The 25,095-nt window shown below is 36.1% G+C and overlaps 1 protein-coding gene across 4 annotated transcripts; it reads right to left on the bottom strand.

The window, feature by feature from the left end:
* Positions 1–372: 372 nt before the first annotated feature.
* esrp1 (epithelial splicing regulatory protein 1) lies at positions 373–19,299 on the bottom strand. 4 transcript variants are annotated; one of them, XM_083529932.1, is made up of 16 exons: positions 18,820–19,299; positions 18,439–18,567; positions 17,389–17,502; positions 17,106–17,220; positions 15,916–16,008; positions 15,759–15,813; positions 15,535–15,645; positions 15,257–15,389; positions 14,457–14,499; positions 14,061–14,362; positions 11,676–11,912; positions 8,653–8,839; positions 7,204–7,408; positions 4,083–4,248; positions 1,424–2,024; positions 373–1,334 (listed from the first exon to the last, which is right to left on the bottom strand). In XM_083529932.1, the coding sequence occupies exons 1-15, from the start codon at positions 19,090–19,092 to the stop codon at positions 1,914–1,916; spliced, it is 2,274 nt and encodes a 757-aa protein (XP_083386058.1). In that variant the 5' UTR covers positions 19,093–19,299; the 3' UTR covers positions 373–1,334; positions 1,424–1,913. The 4 variants fall into 4 exon arrangements, with proteins under 4 accessions (XP_083386058.1, XP_083386055.1, XP_083386056.1 ...); XM_083529929.1 differs by having other exon boundaries at positions 1,420–2,024; positions 8,641–8,839; positions 18,820–19,232; XM_083529930.1 differs by having other exon boundaries at positions 8,641–8,839; positions 18,820–19,232.
* Between the last annotated feature and the right edge of the window lie 5,796 nt (positions 19,300–25,095).

Here is a 25,095-nt window from a genome sequence, read left to right as displayed (position 1 = left end):
GGTTCCAGGATGCGATTCAGTGCTGTGATTCTTTTAAGGGTCAAATTGGGTAAATGTTTCAATTAAAAAAAAAGTTGCGATCATATTTATCCTCGTTAAAGGTTTCAAATGATGTTAATGCCATAACTGAGAAAACTGATCTCTACAGTGAAATGAAAGTGCAAGTATTAAAGTCTCAACCAATTTGAAATACACACTAAAGCATTAATGTTCTGGCAGCCCACTAGATGGCAATTATGTGCTTTATTAGTGGTTTGCTGTGATGCAGAATCAGATGGGAAATAAGTGCTCCTTTAAATCTACTTGAGCATATTGCATTTGGATAAACAACATATCAAGTGTTAAAGAAATGAAATCAACAAAGACAAAAAGAGCTGTTAACTTTTTATTTATTTTTTGTCATTTTAAGTTAACATAAAATACCAAAATAAAATAACACTTTCTCCATAAAAATGCTAGCCAAACAAATATCGGACATCTGATATGGCATAAATTGAGATTTTCCTCTTAAAATTAAGTAGTGCTTTTTGTACTACTTCCTGTTGGCACGTCTGGAAAGAAACTCAATGGAGCTAAATCTTTCAAATCGTTTTTAGAGAACAATATTTGAAACCTACATGTTATAAAAGTATCGTTTTTCTCAAAAATGTACTAAAAAAATAGCAGTGAGTACAAGCTGTGGTAATCAAGGCCAATAAAAAAAAGATGAGCACTACAGGCATACAATTCAAATCATGACATGCACTAACAAAAATGATCATTTGAAATACATGCGTGTATCTCTGTTCTGTTGGGCCCCAAATCTCTCGTTGCGCACACACAACATACATATACACACACACAATGATTATTGCACTCACTCACGCACACGCTCTTATAAAAACATCAATAGATTTACATCAATTAAAACTAATGGTAACAAGTGTTTTTCAAATGTTTGAGGATGACACTTGCATATTTAAATGATGAGACACAACAGCCACACACGCAACTCAACACACATTTTGAGTACAGTAAGTACTGGTTGTTCCTGTTTCTGACCCTGAACGGTATTTTTTTTTTTTTGGCGAAATGATTAAAGCAAACTTCTGGGAGCGACGACACCTGTGCTCCAAACCTACTGCACTCTGCCACGCAAGGATGTGGCGTATCTTGTAAACATTTCATGTTACATAACTCTTTGAACTTCATCATGGAAGGTTCAAAAAATAAAAGGAAGAGGAAAAAAAAAAAAAAAAAAAAAAAAAAAAAAGCAGAGTCAAGCTTCAGTACATCTATATGCATTGCCACATACTATCTGTAGAGTCACATCGGCTGGGATAAAGGCACAAACACTCGTACATGCAGACAAACATTCAAATCAGAATGTGTGAAAACTGAACAAGCCAGTGACACACACACACACACACACACACACACACACACACACACACACACACACACACACACACACACACACACACACACACAAAACCACACTCACTCCTCGAGATCTCTACAGAAAGATGTGCTTTTTTTCTAATTTCTATTTGGTAAAAAAGTGGAATAATAGAAGGTTTGATTCAATGCAGATGGCAAAAGTATGTTCATTCTGATTTCACTTTTTCCTGAGCGATAATTCTTTCCAATATGTACACACACACACACACACACACACACACACACACACACATATAAACACACACACACTCAAAACAAAGGCACAGAGAACTCTGACAAGATCTACTTCTCGTCTATGAGTAGAATATTACTGAACTCATATACTAATGCAGTGTGCAATATTTACAAAAAAGTCAAATATAGTCTTTTTTTTTTTTTTAAGTTCACATAAATAGCTAGAAAGACAATACATGCTATGTTTCCGAGGGCAAAACTTTTACAATAAAGGGATGTGGCTTCATGACTGGCACAGCCTATATTAACTGCAAGTCCAGATAGGCTCCTCCTCCGAGACTCTGATCTGCAATAGGTTGTTTGGCTGAGAGCAGGGGGGGCAGAGTAACCAAGGCTTCACTGTTGCTGGGCTGTGAGAGAAAGAAAGAAATATGACTATTTATAACTTGCACAGCTAGTTTAACCTCGGCACCGGCTGAAAACCTTCGTTAGCAAATCAGTGTTATTCATATGTACATGTTCCTATATAACATTCAGCAAGCGGCATTACAGTCACTTTATAACCTTCCTTTTAAATGTGACTATTAAACCAAGTACATATATAAATGTATGTTTTTGTATATCTGTGGTGCACCGGATGCAGTGCATGAAATCGTTTGTTTAATCATTTGTTTCTAATTAAAACGATCCCGATGAGAATTCCGGGGCAACGGTGGTTGAACAGCTAATTCAACAGAAAATAAAATAGAAGTCTTTGATAAAAAACACTCCAGTGACTGTTTGCTCTCTAAATAATGCTTACAGAGCCCTGATGTATGCTTCAGGTCATTGTCTGATTGTATGGTGAAATTAGTTCCAATTAGCTACAGTCTAGATGGAATTGCATGGTATTGAAGTATGGAATGGTAGCCATTGCTTCAGTATCCCTGGAAAAAGTCTCCAATGTGCACTGCTCCAAAACAACCCCAAACAATTAAGCTTCCACCTTTAAGTTTGACTGTGGATGTGAAGCTGTCTGCTAACATCTTGTCTCCTGTTTACTGTCTTATGTAAGTTCTTCTTTTTGAGCCAAAAATGTCAACTTTGGACTCATCTGTAAACAGAACTTTCTTCCAGTAATTTACTGTCCAATTCTTGTGTGTTTTAGCCTTTTATCTAGTTTCTTTCATATAAACAAAAGAAACATGCTTGTGTCTAAAAAACAATTAAAAATAAAAGACTAGGTGTTTTCACGTGACAGGTAGTGTAGCTGATGCTTATCACAGTTGAAGTTGTGAACTGAAGTTTAACTCCATAAGGTTGCAAACTTGTGTATACGTGCTGGTTAGCTTCAAGAACTTCTTGCTTATCACAGATGCATTTTTAAATAGTTTCAGGCTTCTGCATCTTTTATTATAGTTTAATGTTTTCGCTATCTGTTAAATCCAATAACCTGCAGTTTCAATGAGAAATCAAACACCAAAGCTCTACCTAGAGATCAGCTGGCAGAAATTATTCCAATCATTTTAATGCTGGCATGCCTTCTGAAACAAATTATTCAGTCATTATTACAGGCATTTATACGCATCATCCCATTTAAAATCCAACCCTTGACCCATTTCAAACTGTAAACTAATATGTGACACTCAAAAGTCATATGTTTGTGAGTGTACAGCTGCTATGATCGATTTGTTGAGCTCATTCAAAATCTTAGCTCTTTTTCATTTGCATGTAAATGTTACATTTAGTTTTAAGATGAGTACTCCTACTAATATTTATGTACCACTTTCACTGTTCCAAATAGGAAAGAAGCCTGAGGAAGAGCAGAGATAATAAACCAGAAGAATCGTGTTTCTGCAGGCCAGTGTACCACACCCTGTGTAATGTATGTGAGGGAGTCCAGACCAGATGAACCTGTTCAGCTTTACGAAGAAGCTTCACTGAAACTTTTAAATCTCTACTGCTTAACACCACAGACCAGAAGACACACCCAAGTTTTCTCTGCATCGAAGCCCTACCCTAAAAACACCCAACGACACACACCTTTCATTTTTCACTGATATTTTAGGATTGAAAGTTGAATAAGGACAGCACCAGCATATTGAGCTCCATGATAAATAGTTTTGGTTAAAGTTTTCCTTCAGACTTTCAACTGCTCAGATTTAGAAAAGTTCCTATAACTAACCTGAACAACAAACAACCAGAAGAAAATCAGATAAAATGTATACACATTTCCTATATGCTTTGTTGAATACTGAGCCACATGGCCTTTGATCAGAAGGCAGTAATTTTGAATACTTCCCAGTTGTCCCTGTTGAACTCTTGAGCAATCTTTAGTCACTACTTGTTGAATTGTCGAACACTGATCATCAGTTTTATCATCATCAAAAACCATAGGTTAAATAAATCAACCCTTGTAAGAGTTAGGGTGTAAACCAATTTGTAAGGGTGTGAGTATAAGCTCCTGACTGGTGCACTATTCCACCCACCTGATAAGCCTGCACCATACTGAGAATTTCCTTTACTCCAGTATAGGAATGAGTGGAGGTGTGGCTCTGCATCCTGATCAGTGCTGCATGTGGGTTGGGGAGGACAGAGCCAGGTGGGTGTGCATTTGCCGGGAAGAAGCCAACATTGGGTGGAGAGCCTGGGGGGCTAAATACAAAGTCATTTTAAAACAAGGAGTTCAAGTATTGCAATAACCGAGTATGTCATTTCATATTTTTGTAGCATTATAAATAACAAAAGACAAAGACCAGCACAAACCATTTTTTTAAACAAACACATATCCATTAAATAAAGTGACCTTTTTCAACTTTTGTCGACGTATTTCATAGACGTTACCCTCAATGCTGTTCAACTACCTGCTGATAGTGGTGTCAGATATTCACCTCAGATTTTAGCTTCATATCTACCTTAAAAGAGGGATGCAGTAGCACTTTAGTCCTTTATTCTGTCCAGCTCTTACCTCCTTATTTGTACATGCTGCTCCAACAGATAAGGTTCCAAGGATTCACATTTTATGTTAATACTAATGCTGACACCTTGACACTTGTCATCTAATAGATTGCTAGCTGGCAAATTGGAATTTGTGCTGTAACAGCACATTCCACACTGACACTTTAAATTCAGAAATTTCTCAGACATCCTTTGGAGTTTGCTAACCCTAGACACTTTTCTCTGTTGGACTTTCAAATAATATGATGTGCAATGTTGATTATTTGATAGTCTGCATGTCACTCGAAAATGAGAAACTCTTTTTGTTTTTACAAGCTAACACTGAAACCTGACTGTTCAATAGTTTCTCCTAATAAAAGTCATTGTATCTACACAAGCAATGACCCACTGTAACATCTGGAAGTACCCTCAAACTTAGCAAGTAAAATTACAATAGCTAAATTTACAAATTAATTGAGTAAATATACATTCTTTTCCTTCTTCTTGGGTACAGAATTGGGTTTGAGAATTATCAACATCTCAATGCTAAGCCACAAACTACTATAACAAATGATTCCTATTTCATCCTGAATCGTACAGACCTACGTCAACCTTACTCTCATTTGATTTATTCAAATACAGCAGGTAACCCATCCAGTCCTCCCACACACATTTCCGTACAGGGGTTATAAGAACTGGGCGTGAAAAACACACACACACACAACACACACGGAATACACACGGAACACAGTAACACACCCAGCTACTGCATGCTGTTCTGGTTGCGCAAGTCTTTCTTGAAGGCTGTGACAGGGTCATTATGTTCAGCCTTTTTAGAGCTCTGTAAAGCTGCCTCAAGCAAAGCCACAGTTGCAATAAAAATGTTTTAGAATTGTACAAAATAAAAGTAAAAAAAAGCCAAGGTTCTTTCAACTTTATACTCAGTCATGCTATTCTTTAGTAAAACTAAACTACTTTTTACATTTTATTTTTATAAATTATAAATTGAGTTTAGCAATGTATTTTTTAAAGAAAGATAAATATTCTGCTATTTACTATTAAATGACTAAAAGCACATTCAACCCACATCTTTTATAACTTTGTGATAAGTGTAATTAGTATAATAGGATTATTATGTTAAATGTTAATAAAAAAATAATGCATCATCCTCTAATGGAAAAAAATATGAAGAAAACAAGAAAATAAATATCAAGTAAGTAAGTAGTCAATTAATGTCAGCATTATCGTTGCACTGTTGTTGCTCTTCTGGAACGCAGATAAAAAATAACTCATGCCAGGATAACAGGGTCTTATTATAGTTCATTAGGTCTGAAATCTACTATAACTGACAGGCTGCAATAATATAACACATCTAAATCATTTCCTCAAGGCCTTTAGCAGCATCTTCATACCAGACACATGTTCAGTAACACTAATTGATATTGAATCAAAAGTCAAAAGATTTATAGTCCAGTGTCCAGTGGCAGTGCAAGTCTTAAAAAGAGCTTCATAATTCCTGAAAAAAATATTTAAAATATCTAAAATAATTCCACATCACTGTAGATGTTTCACTATTTGCCTGACACCAAAGCTTATTAAATCATTGTATGTAAGAATTAAAAGGTGATGAGAATAATGTATTTATCGAATAAAATACACCCAACAAAGAAACTGTCCAACTTTAAAGCAATAAAACACTTAATATATAATGAATATTTCAACACATTTAGTCTTTAGTTCTTATTCTTCTTTTGACTTCTTGGGTCTCCACAGCGGATTATCTGTCTCCATACTACCCTGTCCTCTACATCTGCTTTTTTCAAACCAATTAGTCCACACATTTAAAAAAATCTAATAATGTAATTTATCCCAACATAAATATATACACAAAATAAATGTCTAACCAGAGTTTACATGTGCAGTATTTATTATATAAACAAAACGATATGCACACAAATCTTCTGTACTGGTCGGTGCTTCATTGTCACTGTGTCTACTGTCTTACTGTCTTGTGTTTTTTTTGCACTAAATGTTGCACATGCGCACTTTATGTCATGCACCTTGGTAATGTGGGGATGACTGTTTCGTTTTACTCTGTACTGTTCTTTATATGGCTAGATTGACAATAAAAGCCTTATTGATTTGAAAAGGAATACAGATCAGTGTGAGATACTGAGTGGTACAATTTCTTTACGTTATTTACAAATGTGCAACTATGATGGGAAATATGATTTCAACAAGGAGGCTTTGAAGTAAACTTCCCAAAAATTGTTCTACTCTTAAATTATAATCTTATCTTGATTTTTATCTATTGTAAAAACACTGTTAAACACAGTGATGGTACTACGCTAATCGACATAAATTAGTGAAAAAAAATCTAATACTGTTTCAGAATTATAAAGTGACTTTTCATTCTCATATAATTATATATTAGTTAATATTCATTCATACATTAATCAACAGCACCATGATTTTAAAACAGACTTCTAAACACTATTGAACAGCATTTTATTGAACAAGACTTATTTAAGGCAAATGCCTTTTAAAATGTAGTCATTTTTCTGTAGCATCGCCTATACCCATGATTCGAACAAGTGGCAGGTCATTTGTAAGCAAACCCGTGCAAGTTTTGTATCTCTCAATGTGCCTGCGAATGGTTATTTTTCATCTTACCTTGGATAGTAGGCAGTGTAGTTTACATACATCTGGTTGTTAGCTGGGTAGAATGGAGCTTGCGCTAGTGGGCGGGGACTCAGCAGGAACTGGGAGGGGTAAAGAGCTGCTGTCTCCAGAGGAAGAACTGCCCCTGCAGGAAGCACTGCTCCAGCAGGAAGTAAAGCCCCCGCAGGAGGGAAGGAGTAAGACGCAGGAGAGAGACCTGAAATTGCGGAACATTAATGAAAGTTTTAAGTACTACAATCTAAAATGAAGTACATCCCCCATCTATTCAAAGTGACTATGTAACGGCCATAGTTAGTAGTTTGTTAAAATTGTGTTTTGGACGAATCATGCCAGTTCATACTTTAGTTTGAGATTTTTTATTTATTGCACTAGTTACTGTTTACTATCACACTGGTGCTGTTTAGCTGTGTAAAGTGTCTATTGAGACCCACTGCATACCAGAATTCTTCAAAAAAAACTGTGATAGGACTTGTTAAAAGGTCCCATTCTAAACAGCTCAGGCCAGCATACACCTTTACCAAACTATTAGTCTCTAGTTTTCATCCATTGCAATCCATTGTAACTTATAACCTCTTGAAATAACCCTGTTCATTGTTTGTTGTCAGAAGATCATGCAGTAACCCATGCACACAAACAATGAACTGCAAAGTACTGTACTCCAAATCGGCCTTAACCTGTACTGATTCATGTTCTCACTGAGTTAAAATCCTATGGTCATTCAACTCGACATTCAAAATTCTTCTTGTTTTACAGAAGTGTGCAGCCTGGACTAAACTTCCCTCAACAATCAGTGACTGTCACCATCATTCAACGACTAGTTAGGTGTTCTACCCTCCTCCACCCACCTTCCCAACAACATGCACTTACAGAGCCCAAAGCAAAAGTGGTGTCTGTGAGACTTTAAAATGTAGTTTATACAGGTCTGAGTGCTTGTTGTTGGGTATTTTGGGGTCAAAGGGTTTGTAACCTGATAATCTGGTCTGGATAATAACTGAGAGGGGATGAATCCTATACTGCACCAAAACAAAATAATCTCTCTACATGTTTTTCCATGTCAAGTGTTACGCTTGAGGTTTTGCATCATGCAAACATAGTGCCATAAAATTTACAAAACAGATGAACCTTAATCACAAGATTCATTAAAAAAATCAAAGATTTATAATCATCCCAAATCGATCCCAAATTAATGCCCCACCCTCCACAGCTGGAAAATGAGTAAACGTGAAATCAGTCACCACAAATAATCACAAAAAAGAAACATCCACCAGACAATTTCACTCCTGTCTGTTCCCACTTTCTGTTTTCTTCTTGTGCCATAGACATCTGAGTGAGAAGGAGGAAGGGAGCAAGGAAAGGAGGAAGAGGAAGGTGTAAAGCGCCACCTACCCACAGCTGAGAGAAGCAGCCCCGCAGCCCATTAGCACTTACGTCGTAACTTACATGGCGGCGGCGAAAGGCCGCTCCTTGAGAGCGAGCCACCCATTAGCACCACGTTCATCTCCTGTGCTGAGCAGGCGAATACCTCCACATAGCGTTCCTTCATGCTGCGCTTGTGGCAGCGCTGAGCTGCGGCATGTGCCCTTTCCGCTGACCGCATCTGTATGAACGCATCACCTGATGGACGGCCCTTAACACAAACACACACAAATGCATTGAAATTAATACAAACAACATAAATAAAAAAAAAAAGGCCCAGGATATACTATTTTAAGCACTTTTAAGAACAAAAGCCTATAATGCATTCCTTTCTGTTTAATGTTTTTACATTTTTACTTTGATCTGGATGTAGATTTGTTTGAATGACATCATGAATCCTCTGAACCTTATCAACTCTCAAAAAGATTTTTTTGTACAATATCAGTTAATAGCCAAATTAACAAAAATAAACAAAAAAGGGTACCTGCACACTTAAATGGAAAAACAAACCCATATGGGTTCTATTTACAAAACATAACACTCAATAACTGACACGAGGGGGCTGGGCTAAATTTTTTTGGACCTCTGATTTAGTAATATATTTTAAACTCAGAGATTTTAAACCTTATGGTGAACTTTTATCAATTTAGTTTTTTTCATACATACTGTATTCATCTGGAGCACACATGATAATTTGCATAAGAATAGACATCTCTCAAGCCTCTATAGCTATAAATATTCAGTGGTGATCGAAGTGTAAAATGTACACAAAGCAGTTCTCCCTTTAAACTTTCACTTGAGTAAAAGTATAAAAGTATTTGCCTTCAAATGTACTTAAGTATTCAAGTACAATGATTTATTACGGTTACAATGTTCCTATTATCATTTTTATCACAAGACTCTTTGCTTAATCAACTCAGTTACTCAGTAAAAGATGTTACTCTTAACACACCGATCTATTAATAGAATGATATGAAAGAGTTAAACACTGATTAATATCTAATAAATTATCATGAGCCCCAAACCTTCTTTTCAACTACTTCCAAAAAAATCGCACAAATAAGACCACAGGTGTTGTGGCAAGTTAGAGTCAGGAGTTTCTTCCATCATTTATTACTCTCAAACTTTTCTGCTTAATGTTGAACTGACGCTGAACTGTATGCTAATGCTAACCACCAAGCGACAACGGGGGTTCTAGTTTGAATGAGGCCCTGGGTGAACCACGCCATGACCCAACCTCTCCCCCATTGATTAGTTTTGAGGTTTGAAAAGCTCCTCTCTGCTTCAACTATGTCACTGAATGAGTAAGAATATATTCTCGGAGCAGTCCATAAATCTGGATATATTTCTGAGAGCTTTTTTTACAAAGCTCTCAAACTCTTAGAACCAAGAACCATTAAACTCATTGGCTATTTGGCATAAGATACATACAACATCTATATCCTTAAAATATATGTCTTTTAAATTAGCCTTTTAAGCTGCACTGGAGAGTCCCCTTTCTGAACTCAGTTCAGGACCTTTTCAGTACAATCACAGAAAACATTTATAACATCACCTCAATTAAAGGTAACCAAATCAATAAGTGCTAGTTAGGTTGTAATTGTTTTGTTGCTACACACATTATGATAAACTACATACTATAAAGTATAATGTTATGCAAGCTAAAAGAAATATTGTTGCTCTATGCATAAAAGCATAGCAGCAACACAGCATAACCTAAGTACTATAGTGTTATTAGCCTAATTTTATTTAATGCATTACCTAATACTACTCTTAAAACGAGATGAGTGAAAGAGCTGCATGCACATCTTTATCTTTTGCATGTTTCCCCTTATTACTTTTCTCTTTTTTTCTGAATTGGGCTCCTAAGTGTTTAGACTTTTTGTCATCCATAATTGTAATTTGGGTTCAGCTCTCCTTATTGACGTGACGCCACCCAACCTCCGCCTCTCCTTTCTGAGTGTATGAGTGAGGGAACTTCTCCGGGTGGTGAGTGCAGACTGCTGTTCCCAGCCAGGTACATTGACCGTGTCATGATATAATAATTGATGCGACCGTACAAATAAGCTTTAAAATAAATACATAGATACATCAATATATCTAAATCACAATCGATAATTTTTTGCCCGCCCCACGGCAAGATGCCTCTCTGCCTCTCATGTCGCCTAAATGCGCCACTGCCAAGCAGCAATCAAAACCAGTTTAAAACAGAGTGTGTGCTCAACCTTAATTGGTGGCTTGCTGTGTGTTTGACCAGTTAAGTTTTTAACTATTTATAAATAAAAATGAACGACTGATTTTGCAGAATGTAGTTGAGTAAAAAGTAAGATATTTGATTTTACTGAAATGTAGTGAAGTAAAAGTAAAAGTCTCCCCAAACGGAAATGCTTGAGTAAAGTACAGATACGTGAAAAAAACACCACTGTAAATAGTTATATAGCTTTGTATAGCTACAACACATCTAGCCACATCATCTAAATATGACAATAAGAAAAAAAAAAAAAAAAAAAAAAAAAGAAAGGTATGTATAAACAGGTATGGATAAACTGAAAGGATAAAATTAAATGTGAGAGCATTACATACTCATTCTTAGTCTCAAATACTTAGTTAATAGAAGAACCAGCTATCCCAAAGGCCCCTATGTATGTCATGTTGAAATGACGATTTGATGGTTTTCATGAACAATACGATATCGAGCATACAGATTTTTGGCGGCTATGCCATGTCATGCATATGATTATTACAAACAACACATGCCCAAGCTGATTCTGTCAAAGCTAAATGACTTTAAAGAGTGACAATCTTCTTTCTGTAGTTGCGGAATGAAATTTTAATAACACCACTGTAGTGCTGGACAACAGATATGAAACCATAGAAAGTATGTGATTATTATAAGGTCAGTAAGGGTGCTTTGTCTTCACACAGCCTCCATATGCTGATACCTTAACAATAAAAACATTTTGTGTGTTTGTCACTACCTGAGATCGTAACATAAAAGCAATACTGAATATGGGATCTAAGATGTCATGTGTAGTTATGTTTGTTACCTGCTGATTGAGAACCATGTGTACTCCATGTGGTTTAATATCAGCCGTGTATTCGCCTAGGAATAGCAAGATGTCTTGAACATTAGCATCATATGGCAGACCTCTCAGTCTCAGACAGTCTCTCGTTCCAGCTATGCCAGCAACTGGTGATGGCAAAAATGCAGGCTGGGCCATTATGGGCAGGATAGGTGAGGGGGCCACTGAAATTAGTGGAGCCGAAGAATATCTGTTCAAAACCTGACACATAGAGATAAAAAATATAGTGAAACAAAACATTCTCATACAGCAAGAAATGTTAGCAAAATGCACTGCTCACTGTAGTTTTGAATCTGGGCCAAGAGGATACCAATGTTTGCTTTTTGCAAGTGGTAATAAAATAAAATTACATCACCCTGTGTGTGTGGTTGTGTGTGTGTGTGTGTGTGTGTGTGTGTGTGTGTGTGTGTGTGTGTGTCTCTTGGAAGGTAGAACTAAACTTAATAAACACACAACTTCTATGTTTTAAGTAACAGCAAAAAGACAAATGTACACAGAAACACACACTTGCACACATTCACAAAGTTACTGTATGCATAATTTACCAGTATTGCAAACTGCCAAAGGTATAAATTCAGCACTTTTCTTTTCCTTCTCTTAAACAAAACTAGTAGATTTACAGTTTTGTAGATTCTGAATGTTACAAACCACTGCATTAATAACCAACTGCTTTATTTTAATATAATTTACTTTGCTGTTCCGTTTGCCAAAATGAATAGGATAGTTCATAGCAGAACCGCTATAATTTATGTTGTGAGACAGAGGGTTTGTTTCAATCTAAATGCATAAAGTCCTGCATCCCTTTGATTCTACTTTAATTCTTTTAATTTAGCCCAAAAAACAACAGAAACCACGCTGCCAACTTTGTGACTATGTAACTAGAGTGTCTAGCAACTTTTAGAGCGAGTAGTAGCAGCAGTCCTGCACTCTATATGACTTTTCAGCTCGCGTCACAGTTACACTCGAAACTGTTAATTATATGAGATGAGAGAGCAGGCTCATTTACCAGCACTGCTGAAAGCCTGACTGATTTGGTTTTGTTGACCAACTGTTTGCCCAATTTGGATGAACAATTGTTTATTATTTCCCATTCTATTCCATGTCTTTTCAGACCTTCAGTGTTTTCCCGAAAGCACCTTCATGTCACATGTCCTCATATGCAAATAGTAATAATGATCTTACTTCAGCATGCATTAGTTATTTTCCACTTAAGTTTATCTCCACATTCCACTTGAGGCATTTATATTGATGTTAACGGAAACTGTCTCCACTCCGCAGTGCAGTGTAAGTAAAAATAATTGTAATTTTGGCACATATTGGCACAAGAAAATGATCACTGTGTTTTTCCTTTTAAATATGTTGTGTGACTACATTTCAGCGATTAAAAAAGCTGCATAAATTATATGGGCTCAGAACAATAAAAAAATTTTTGGCTGCCATCAAACTCTAAGCCTTGTTAATGATTAATCATTAATAAGAAATAAGAATGTTTATCAGATTTGCCAGTGTTTTTCTCAGTGACAACTACTGCAGCTCTACTTATTTTTTTCTTTTTGCTCTTTCCAAAAGATGCCTAGGTGCCACCATTAAATTAGAAACAAGCAACAGATTTCTCAAAACAAATTAAACATGTTTGTATGAGAATAAATATACTTCAGTGTTTGTCAATATAACTGAGCGCAACAACAAAATATCAATATTTGTCAAGAAAGCTTCTTGTTATAATCCCAGGTTCATTGGTAGGTTAAGAAAGAAACAATCCTGAGTACAGGTGTGTCACAATCCAGAGCTGAAATATCACAGTCCTGCACATTTACGTAATATCCTCTCTGCAACACACTCAGATCAACCAAGCAATTAGACTAACATGTAGCTAACGAGTCAAATCAAGTAAGAGCAGGTAAAGCACTACACTGTGTTGGCTTATGTTCAAGGGGTTCTTACACTTTTAATACCCAGGGACCACTTTGTAGTATACGTTAATGATATTGTTTTTAACTGTTAATGTTTAAATTAATTTACATGACCAGTCTAATGAGTATTAGAATTCGGTAATAAAAATTATATCTTTAATAATGGATAGGTAGTAATTTCTAACACTGTACCAAAATACCAAATAACAATAATACACTGGAAGCTTTTATTGAACCAATTTAAGAACCAGTGGATTAAACAATTTTTATGGTATAATGATTCTAATGTTCAATACCATTTTAAATGAATTATTCAATCAATAAACCAGTAAAGCCAGCTTAAGCACATTTTGTTAATTAGTCTCATAATGAATTACTTAATATAAGTGCTACATGCTCACCAAACATAACAGACCGTAAGAATATTGGTACAAACCTGTTGCACTTCTGCTGCTGTGCTCTTAAACAGCTCGATGTACCTCTTGCCCAGGATTTCCTTGTGCTTCTTCAGTGCGTTCTCTGCATACTCTTCACAGGAGAACAAGACAAACGCGTCCCCGGTGGGCCTGCCATCAGGGAAGCGCACAAATAGAATACCCTCTGTGCCATCCGTCACTGGGCATGATGGAGAGAAGAACTGCAGCACCTGCTCAGCTGTGGCAGTAAACGGTAACCCCCGCATGCGTACAATCACCTGGTTCTCCCGTGACAAGAATTTTGCCACTTCATTAGAGGTGCCTGTTTATGAAATACAAATGTAATTTGTTTGTTTTACAACAGCATTACTTCTAACAAAAGTACACAAGAACCTGTAAACGGACTGTGTCTTTACCTCCTGCTATCTTTAAGAAGTCTTCACCAGTTGCTTTATAAACCTGGAACATAAAAGTACAATATTTTCTACACAGATAGAGTATGAACTGTTTTCAAGGTAAGTGCTTTAGGTTTAAATGTTACTTAAATATTTCATATAAGAAAGAGATGGTTTACGCTTAACTGCAATTATTGCATGATGTGGTGTAGTTTATTTTTGTGGTAGGTAGACTATTTTGCTTTGCTTCTTTGACTGGTCAAGTGAATAAAATAATGCCAATATTTTTGTTAGTACAATGTAAAGAAAATATGGCACCTGTTTAAAGGATAAGGTGACCAAGCACTTATCTGCCACACCGTCATCTTATTTATATATTTAATATTGCTGTGAAATGGTATTTCACAAACTGAAATTTATAGCAGAAAACGTAACTTATTGCATGACCGAATGTGGTGACAACATCAAATAGTGCACTGGATTTAATACTACTCCTTATCAAATCTGATAACACGCATGTAGAACTGCCTAAATTTATGGTCATTATCGTGTAACTAGACACCAATATTTATGGCCCAAGTACAAAATAAGTCCACAGTCACGTCTGAGATCTGAATACTGGACAATTGTGGTATTTTATTAACTGTAACTCAACTTTAAATATGCTTCTAGCTGAACAATGAAAAACATTGTTTGGATGGCAAAATGCACATAATTTTAGCAAGATAACAGGATGTAATAACACAATGTTAACACTAGACTAAATATAACACTAATTTGTATAAAGATTTTGTGTATTACTGATGGTTGATAAAATGCACCTCAATGTATCTTGAGCCCATGTGATGTTTATGTCTCTGCAGCGCCATGTCCCGATGTTCTTCACTTTCAAACCGTACAAGTGCTTCGCCATTCCTTCTCCCCTGAGCATTCAGGCACAGAGCAGCACCCCCTCTACACACACACAGACACACACAGACACACCGCTCTATGATTATGTGGTCTCACTTGGAAGATTTGCGTAAATGTTAGCAATAATTCAGCACTAAGCCTTGTGCTTTGACTGTTATGCACAATTTATTCATGTTTTAAAACATACTTGGCAATGTTAAGACCCCTAAAGAAGCGTGCAACATCCTGGTCTGATGACTGCCAGGGAAGGCCTCGGGCCCTGATCACAGTATTGTCATCTATCCGCTCCATCTTGCTGCTGCAAACACACAGCATAGCATGCAATAATTTAATCATCAAGTATAATACAAAGTGTAACAGTTTGTAACGCTATAAAAAACACTACATAGACCTGTTAAAATAAACTCTTACCATGGACCAGTTTCAAACTTCTCATTTACTTTCTCAGGGAATGAGAACATTGGACCTGCAATAAAATTTTTAAGATTAAAATGAGCCTTAAAAAATGAAAAATTCAGTTGCTGTGTGTATGTGAAAGTCTCTGAGTTTGTATAATTGTGCCACTTACAGACAGGCTCCGAGATGAGCGCTAGAGCAATGCTGGACATCTGATGAACCTTGAGTGCAGTAAAGTTAACAGAATCCACCTCCACATTCAGGTCTGACCAGACATGCAGTCAAGGAACGCTACAAAACCCTATTCACCAGACTATTACATTAACATTTATAGCAATTGGAAGACGCCCTTATTCAGAGCAACATACAGCTGAGCAGATGAGGGGGCCCGCAGTGGCAGCTTGGTGGTGCAGGGATTTGAACTTGTGACCTTCTGATCCAGACTCCAATGACTTAAACTTACTACCTCCCTACACAGTATGTATGAATGATAATGTTATAAAAAAAAAAAAAAAGAGCAGGATCATTTCTTATTAACAAACACAAAACTAAATAAATTATGACCACTAATGTGTAACCTAATGCAAACATGGTCCACTGAAAAGGAAAATTCACCTTTATGTATACGTTTATATATACTCAAGCGTGCAAGTCCATGTGTGTGTGTGTGTGTGCGTGTGTGTGTATACAGTATGTGTGTGATGTCATTAGGTAGGTGTGGCTGGCTCAGCTTGTTGGCTAAACATTCTTTGCTTTCTCTTGCAGGCTTATTGGGCCCACACTATTGTCCCTCTATTTGCATTTCAAAACCTTAGTCTCCTGCAGCCAACACCCATTTACACACACACACACACACACACACACACACACACACACACACACACACACACACACACACAAGCACTTGCTTTAGCATGCTACCTCTTACAGACTGTCAACTAACTTCTGTCTTTAGTCTGACAGCAATTCTAGATATATAATACTGCATCAAACCACTGACTTAAAACATAATTTAACTTTAAATAAAACGTAAAATGTTTTATATATATATATATATATATATATATATATATATATATATATATATATATAAACATCTCTCTCTCTCTCTCTCTCTCTATATATATATATATATATATATATATATATATATATATATATATATATATATATATATATATATATATATATAATGCTTATAGAGTCCTCTGTCCATTATTCGTGCTCTGAACTGCACAAAACATATCTAAATATTTTATTTTGCCACGCTGTTAATCGTATGCATACTAGCGTATGTCAACAGATTAGCTATTCAGATTAATGTACATCTAAACGAGGAATAACAAAAAAGTTGAAGGATACAATCTGCCATAAACTTAAGATCCAAGTCCTTCAGATCAGCTGCAGATGGGAAATTCTTCTTGAACTCTTTCCGCAAGTCAAAAAATGAGTAAAAACATTCGGCCATTGGGATGTTCTGCAACCAAATGTACAGCTAGATTCAGAAATGCCTTCAAAAAATTTTTATTAATTTTTGTACATTTACAACTATACATTACTCTGACATGATGACATGATAATGTCAAATATAATAAAATGTAATGACAAAATTATTACATTAGGTTACAGAAGTAAGGATTTCTACCTTGTTAGAAGCCTCCGGATGTAAAACCTGACGCAGGTGAAGCTGGCCATCCGTGCAGAGACAGAAGGAGTTCTCTGAACTTGTGCTTATTTCTGAGTGCAACCTTTGGTTAAACTACACACAGAACACACAGACATTTACAGTTAATGAACCAAAATCTCTTCTGACTACATTTCAACTGAAATTTAAAGCATGGTAAAGGCATATCTCCTATTTCAAATATAACTAAAGTTATAAATAATAGGGCACATCAAAGATTTGGAGTAAATCAAATGTCATTAAAGTGACACTGTAAGCATTATGTTCATACACTTGTTTTTTTAGTTGATAAAATACAGGCGGCCCAAGAATATACCTAGTTTATTATTTCCAATATATGCTCCAGGTGTAGCTCAATCTATTTTCCCTACATGATTTTAATCTTCATATTTGCTTAATATATCCTTATTGTTTTTGTTTTTTTTCTCAGGCACTGCATCTAGTGGTGGACACGGTACCCTATGTGATGCCATGTGATATCAGAAAAAAAAAAACTTTATATTTATGTACACATTTAGCTGTCAAAATATCTAATCAATTCCACATCAAATAGATATAATCTGACTCGGGGGTGACAGTTACACAAGATATTAGATTGAGGAAGATTTTTCTTGAGGAAATTTCCACCTACAACCATAAAGAGCATCTGAACGTGTACCGAATAGCTAGAGAGAGAGAGAGAGAGAGAGAGAGAGAGAGAGAGATAGATAGATAGATAGATAGATAGATAGATAGATAGTATTTATTATTCATCCCAAAGGGAAATTGAAAACGCATGCATGCATACATTAGAAACCATCATCTAGAGAAACCATTAGTAACCATTCCTGTGTCGACCTTATAGATAGATTATTTTACCTGCAAAGCCCAATTGATACCATACAAATAAACGACAAATAAATAAAGCATCCAATCTGTAATATATAACTCCATGTACATTGGTGTTTTGGTAATCAGTGAAGTGTAAAATCCAAACTAATCCCGCAACTCCACACATGTGTAACTTCTCACCTGACTGAGAGCTTGTTCCAGTGGAGCAGCAGCAGCGAGGGCCTCCTCACTCAGGCCGCTCATCTCTCTGCTCTCCTCGCTCAGGTCCACACACTCCGGCTTCACCAGCACCTCATTCACTGCACCAGCCTTAATAACAAGCATTCTCATTAAAAAATTCACTAAAAAATAAATAAACTCCCACTGACCAATAATACGGTTATATTTAATTGTTATAAACCAAAAACCTGTTGACTTTCGTTTCCTTTTGAATATTTCCGACTACACACACAATCTTCGTCGAGCAGTTTCTTTAATTTAGCCACACAATTTAAAATAATGTTCAACTGATAAAAAATGGTCCACAATCAAAATAATTATCATTAAAAGGAGAACAATTACCTGTTTAGTGCCTATATGTAAGACCTGCCACACCAGCTGAATAATCTCCTTCTCGTCTGAGCCTAACAGCTCTCCGCTCGCTCCGGACGTCGCGGTGAAAAGCAGCACCAGGTATTCAGGATTAACAGTCATTTCTTTTCTTTCAAAATACAGAAATAAAAGTGGAAAAAAAGAAAAAGAAATGAAGCAAAAAGAAGTAACAACCCGATACCCTGATACCAAAGAAATCCCCAGGTGACAGTCAAGGAAGGGCCCCCAGTCACCCCCACACATAAGAACAGGTAAGCACACTGCTAAGCTCCTTCCTTTATGGCCTTTCGATCGCGTGTGAAACTGTATGCAAAAAAAAAAAAAAAAACACAGCCCCGTAATGGCTGCTCGCTCGTGCTTGCTTTTGTGCGCGCCTCTTACCTGGCTCACCGCCCACGTGACCCACAGGTAACACGTTACCTGGCCGGCCAGCGCGAGCGCTCTCTCATTGGTTCTCGGAAACAGGGACGTGGCAATGGACCAGTAAAACACACTCACACACACACAAACACACACACACACGAAAGTGAAGCTAATTTTGCTCACTAAATGAGCAAATTCATCACAAGTTCAAGTATATTCTTGTAACATTGTGGTGAAACACTTAAGCAGACACTATTTGTATTTTTGTCCACACTTTTTTTAGACGAAAGATTTCCCAAGAGTTCCCAAAACACAAACTGAACTGGTCAAGACCTTAAACCAGCACTAACAACTGTTAGCAGAAAGGAAAAATAAATAAATAATACTAAATTGACTATAAATGCTTTATCATAAGGCACATAAAAAAAACATAACAAAATGGATACCAGGTTTACCAGTTTGGCTTCTGTTTGGAAAGTCAGTCTGAAGAAGCCAGATTTTTCAGCAGGGAGGTGCACCTTTAGTTTCACCTACAAACATGGATATACAGTAGTCTATAAGGATTTCAGGTACAAAAGATGTGCCTTCTTGCTGAAATATATATGTGTGAAATATATAGACATTTCCAAGTTACAAGAAAAAGATATCCTTGTATGCAACAAAGAACTGTATTTTTTTTTTAAAGTATACTCAAAATAACATGATGACCCACTCAAGTAATCATGAAATAAAAAAAAAAAAATGGTTTGACCAAATCAGCCAAACCAAATTAATACATTCAGGGTAATTGTACTGTTTATGTTGCACAAGAAATTCTACATTGTCATTTGCTTGTGACTTTAAGCTCTGTTGAAATTAGTTTATTAGAGAGACCGCACATGTAGGACGTTTTGGGGACAAAGTGAGAGATGCCCGATTGAGATGGTTTGGACATGTGCAGAGGAGGGACATGGGGTACATCGGTAGGAGAATGCTGAGGATGAAGCCACCAGGAAGAAGGAAAAGAGAATGGCCAAGGAGGAAGTTTATGGTTGTGGAAAAACATGCAGTTATTTGGTTTACAGGAGGCAGATGTCGAGGACAGAGTAGTATGGAGACAGATGATCCGCTGTGGCGACCCCTAATGGGAGAAGCCATAAGAAGAAGAAGACACTCAAGCATAACGTTTTGACATCAGTATATATCTGTTACCAAGAACTGTGGGTATACCTTTAAAGCGTTACTTTGGTAATTACAGTCCAATTACACATGGCATCTTTCTTAAATGTACACTTAATTCACATTTCTAGGTGAAGAGACATAATGGGGACATATTAAATGCTAGAAAAGCTAAGTGTACTTTCTATGTATAATATGTTGAACTCTAAATAAATGCTGTTTTATTAACATTCCTGCTATCTCGTTATACATAACACAGATTACAGGCTTCAGTGCAATGCCAATACACTAAAAAATTCACATGATGGTCAGATTAGGAAGCTTGGGGTGAATTCATACACAAATATGCTTGTGATTAATATTATGTAAGTATTATCAAAGCATTGGGAAGCATGTAGTTCATTGCACACTTCAGTACCATACAGTGGAATGTTGTTGCACTTGTTTTGAATAATTTTGAATGGGAAATTATTAAATTCTTGCAAAAAAACTACCTGAATATGAGGTTCAGAAATGTAATGTGTGGGTTGAATTAAATATTTACTTACTCTGATAATAGGTGGTTATTATGTATTATGTACAGTAACCCTAGAATTGGTAGGCAGTAATGCTACCCACTGCTCCACCATGCTCCGCTACAAACTTTTAATAAAAATAGAATATATAAAACATGAAATAAGTAATATTTTATCTCAAACATGCAATGACATTGTACAGTTTTAACTAAACATGTTTCCTAAATTAGATTAAAATATTTAATACAATATAATATGCCGTCCCTTGAGGAGTCTAACAATGTAAAATAAAGTTAGTGAAGTATCTTGTTCCGCAAAAAATATTTGAAGCATTCTAAATAAATGTAACTCTAACAAAAGTGACTAGTTGTAATAGAGTTAGCAAGATGTGCCTATCAATTTCTTTAATTGCAAGGCATTAGGAATGTAGACCTTCAGGCTTTCTAAACCCCTGAACCGAGACATTTGCAACTTTAGAGTTCTAGCCAGAAGTGGCTGAAAAGAGGTAAGTGAACTCTTTTTGTTCTGTTTTGAATGATAAGGGCTTACCTGAGTATTTTCAGATAGATTTAATCTTATCTGAAAAATCCAGTCAGAGAAATTGCCCAGTCAGATGATAAAAAGCGTTATTTATTATTGAAGAAGAATGCAATAGGCCTGATCTGATTTTTTTTTATGTTATTATTTGAAATGCTGCATGATGAACAAATTGTCAAAAAACTTTAATTAGTAAATAAATTTTAATATTCAGATGCCGATAAAACGGTGATTAAATTAGGCACTTGTACATAACTTAAAATGCTCACCGTAAAACTTAAAATGTTTTTTCCAATATTATAAGTTTCTCCACAGAAACATGGATTTTCATTTTAAGTCCTATTATCAATAAATAAATAATAATTTGCATAGATAAATATAAGATAATATTATATACATAGGTAATATAAAGGTGAAATTTGATAAACTACTCAAAAATATAAATTATTTAAACCCAAGGAAAAAATCACTAAGATAGCATAAGGAAGAAACCTTGAGAGGAACTTGACTCAAAAAGAAACCCACCCGCATTTGGGTACAGTTTCTTCATTGTTGAGGTGTACTGTTCAGTGATGGGTGCAAACTGCAGTCCTGAAACATTGTAGACTCTCAACATTAATTAGTCCAAAACCATCCTTATAGTTTTTGAGTTACTCACTAACTTCATAGATATTTAGGCTGTTCATGTAGAAAAATCCTTAGCTGTACAAAGTGGTCTAAAGTTAAAGAGAACTCCATCTAGAGGTAGGGCGTTGGGACCACTGGCCTCTTATACCTCAGGAGCATGTTTATCTCAACAAAGAGCAGGAGAGAGAGAGAGAGGGGGGGGTGGTGACAACTAGAGAGAAATAAGGCTTGTTTAAATAACTATTTTCATTGTTACATAAAAGTTAACCACACTGTACAGTGTGATTAGGGTGCAGTTGGGACTCTGATTAGCTAAAGCCGCATAACTAAAAGGCCAAGCAAGAAAGTAACACACACATTAGGGATCACCAAAACACTGTATATTCATGATCCCTCCAAATGCTTCTTTACCTAAGAAAAACCTATTGACAAAAGGCTTGACTAAATAAATATGTTTTTAGCTCAGACACGGAGACTGTGTCTGAGTCCCAAACGCTAATTGGAAGGCTGTTTCATAACAGTGGGGCTTTGTAAAAGAAAGCTCCTCCCCCTGATGTAGTCTTTAGAATTTAAGGTACCAACAAATAGCCTGCACCTTTTAATTCGAAGTAGGCATAGTGGATCATAATGGAAAAAAATTTACTCAGAAACTGTGGTGCAAAACTATTTAGTGCTTTATATGTAAACAGTAATATTTCGTAACGAATGTTAGATTTAATTGGGAGCCAATTTAGACTGAATAAAACAGGGGTGACATAAACATATTTCCTGGTTGTGGTAAGGAATCTTGCTCCTGCATTCTGGACTAAATGCTTACTTATAATTTATGTGGGGAAAATGAAATAAAACACATTGCATAATACATTGCATAAAACTAAAAATATAAGCATGTTTTTAAAACTGTTAATGAATTACAATTTAATACTTAGAAATACCCAAATCTCAAAAATGTTGCCAGAATGTAATAATACATTCAATATTCAATAAGTACAACAGGTGTGCTCCCCATCTAGTCATCGAGCCTTAAGTGTCCGTGGACCACTCTTAAAAAGTACTAACCACTGCATACACAGAACACCCCACCAGACCTGGCATTTAGAAGATGTCATCAAGTCATCACAATTTAGCACTTGTCAAAGATGTTCAGATCCTTAAGCATGTCTATTACATAACAATGCATATTAAAGCACTGCAGAGCTCAGAGACAGAATTTTTGAATGGTGAAGATCTGGGGAATGCTACAAAAAAAGTTGCTTCTGCACTAAAGATTCCCAAGAGTACAGTGGCCTCCATAATTCTTGAATGGAAGAAGTGTGGCACAATCAGCACTCTTCCAAAAGCTTGTCACCAGGCCAAACTGAGCAATCGGGAGAAAGGGCCTCAGTAAGGGCCTTTCTAAAGCAGAGACTGGACAACTGGCCAAGTTGAGGGAAAGCTGAATTTCAGTTCAGCACAGTTCAGCACAGTTCAGGACCTTAGTGCAGGCCGAAGGTTCAGCTTCCAACATGAGAACGACAAAACAGCAATCGCTTGGGGATAACACTGTGAATGTCCTAGAGTGGCCCAGCAAGAGCCCTGACTTAAAACCTATTGAACATTTCTGGAGAGACCTAAAAGTGGCTGTTCATTGATGGTCCCTTCCAACATGACCGATCTTGAAAGGATTTGCCATAAAGAATGGCAGAAAATCCAGGTGTGCAATTCTTGTTGCATCACACCCAAAAGGACATTCAAAGCTTCAACTAAGTACTGAGAGAAGATTCTAAATACTTATGAACTTGTAATACATGTGCTGTTTTTTTATATTTAAAAAAATTTACCTGTGTTTCTAGAATTCTCTTTTCACTTTGTCATTATAGGGTACAGAGTGCAAATAAATCAGTTGAAATAAATCAATAGAAAGATTTATTGCGTTGATAGATTTATTTTGAGACTGTAAGAACATCAAACCTTTTTGGCATGAGGTACATGATATGGTTCAGAAGACGCTGGAAAGAAAATGTACTTTGTCTCCAACTATTTATTTACTAAACTGCAAAATATCATTGGATTTCTCTACTGATTTACAGACTTTATTAAATATCATTACTTATTTGGCAAAGAAATGCATACTTATTCTATGGTCATCACCACAGGTACCAACTTTAAAGATGTGTTTAGCACAAATGGCTAATCCTCCCCCTTGGGAAAAACTTACGTATGACTTGCAGAATAAATCTGATGTATTCTGGCGGTTATGGGGCCCTTTATTGGATTTACTTACTCTACAGGCAAGACCCTAGCCCTGATTTATGTTTTTCTTATTTGTGTTTTGTTTGGTTTACTCATTTGTAATTGTTTCCCTCTTGTTTTGATTTGCCCTTTGCCTTTCCATGGTCACTTTCTCATATTAGCAATATATTGTTGTTATTAATATTCTTGAGTGTATGCTGTGTGTGTTGACTGATTGGCTCTGTTGTTGTTTTGTTTTAGTGAGAAATAAATAAAAATATAATTAAAAAAAAAGAAAGATTTATCGAAAATATTTTAAATGACTGTAGTATCAGGCTGCAACAAAAAGTGAAGTGGGTCTGAATATAGATATAGATATATAGATATCGATACATCCCATCCCATCTGGTTTGCACATTGATTTTCTAACAGGACAATAAGCCCAAACACACCTCTAGATTAGGTAAGGGCTATTTGTCCAAAAAGGAGAGTGATGGTGCTGCATCCGATGACCTGGCCTCCACAATCATCCGATCTAAATCCAATTGAGATGGTGTGAGAGTGAAGGACAAGCAGCCAACAAGTATTCAACACGTCTGGGAACTAATTTAAGATTGTTGGAAAACCAGTTCAGATGACTACCATGTGAATCTGATGGGGGAATGCCAAGAGTGTGCAAAGCTGAATGTACAATGTAAAATACAAAATATATTGTTTATTTGTTAAATGTATTTGTTTACTACATAATTCCATACGTTCCTACATAGTTTGGATGTCTTTAGTATTAATGTTCAATTATGAAAATAATAAACCACCAATACAGAATGTGTGTAAA

The sequence above is a fragment of the Silurus aristotelis genome, assembly GCF_946808225.1.
Source record: "Silurus aristotelis genome assembly, chromosome: 25".
Lineage (NCBI taxonomy): Eukaryota > Metazoa > Chordata > Actinopteri > Siluriformes > Siluridae > Silurus > Silurus aristotelis.
Note: the sequence above shows the minus strand (reverse complement) of the source record. Positions and strands in the feature narration are given on the sequence as shown.

Coding starts and splice junctions, on each gene's coding strand:
- esrp1 (XM_083529929.1), bottom strand. CDS start 19,092: ATGTGTGGGGGTGACTGGGGGCCCTTCCTTGACTGTCACCTGGGGATT. Junction 15,646..15,758: donor AAGTTTGAAACTGGTCCATG/GTAAGAGTTTAT, acceptor GTGTGTTTGCAG/CAGCAAGATGGAGCGGATAG. Junction 14,363..14,456: donor CTTCTTAAAGATAGCAGGAG/GTAAAGACACAG, acceptor TTTCATAAACAG/GCACCTCTAATGAAGTGGCA.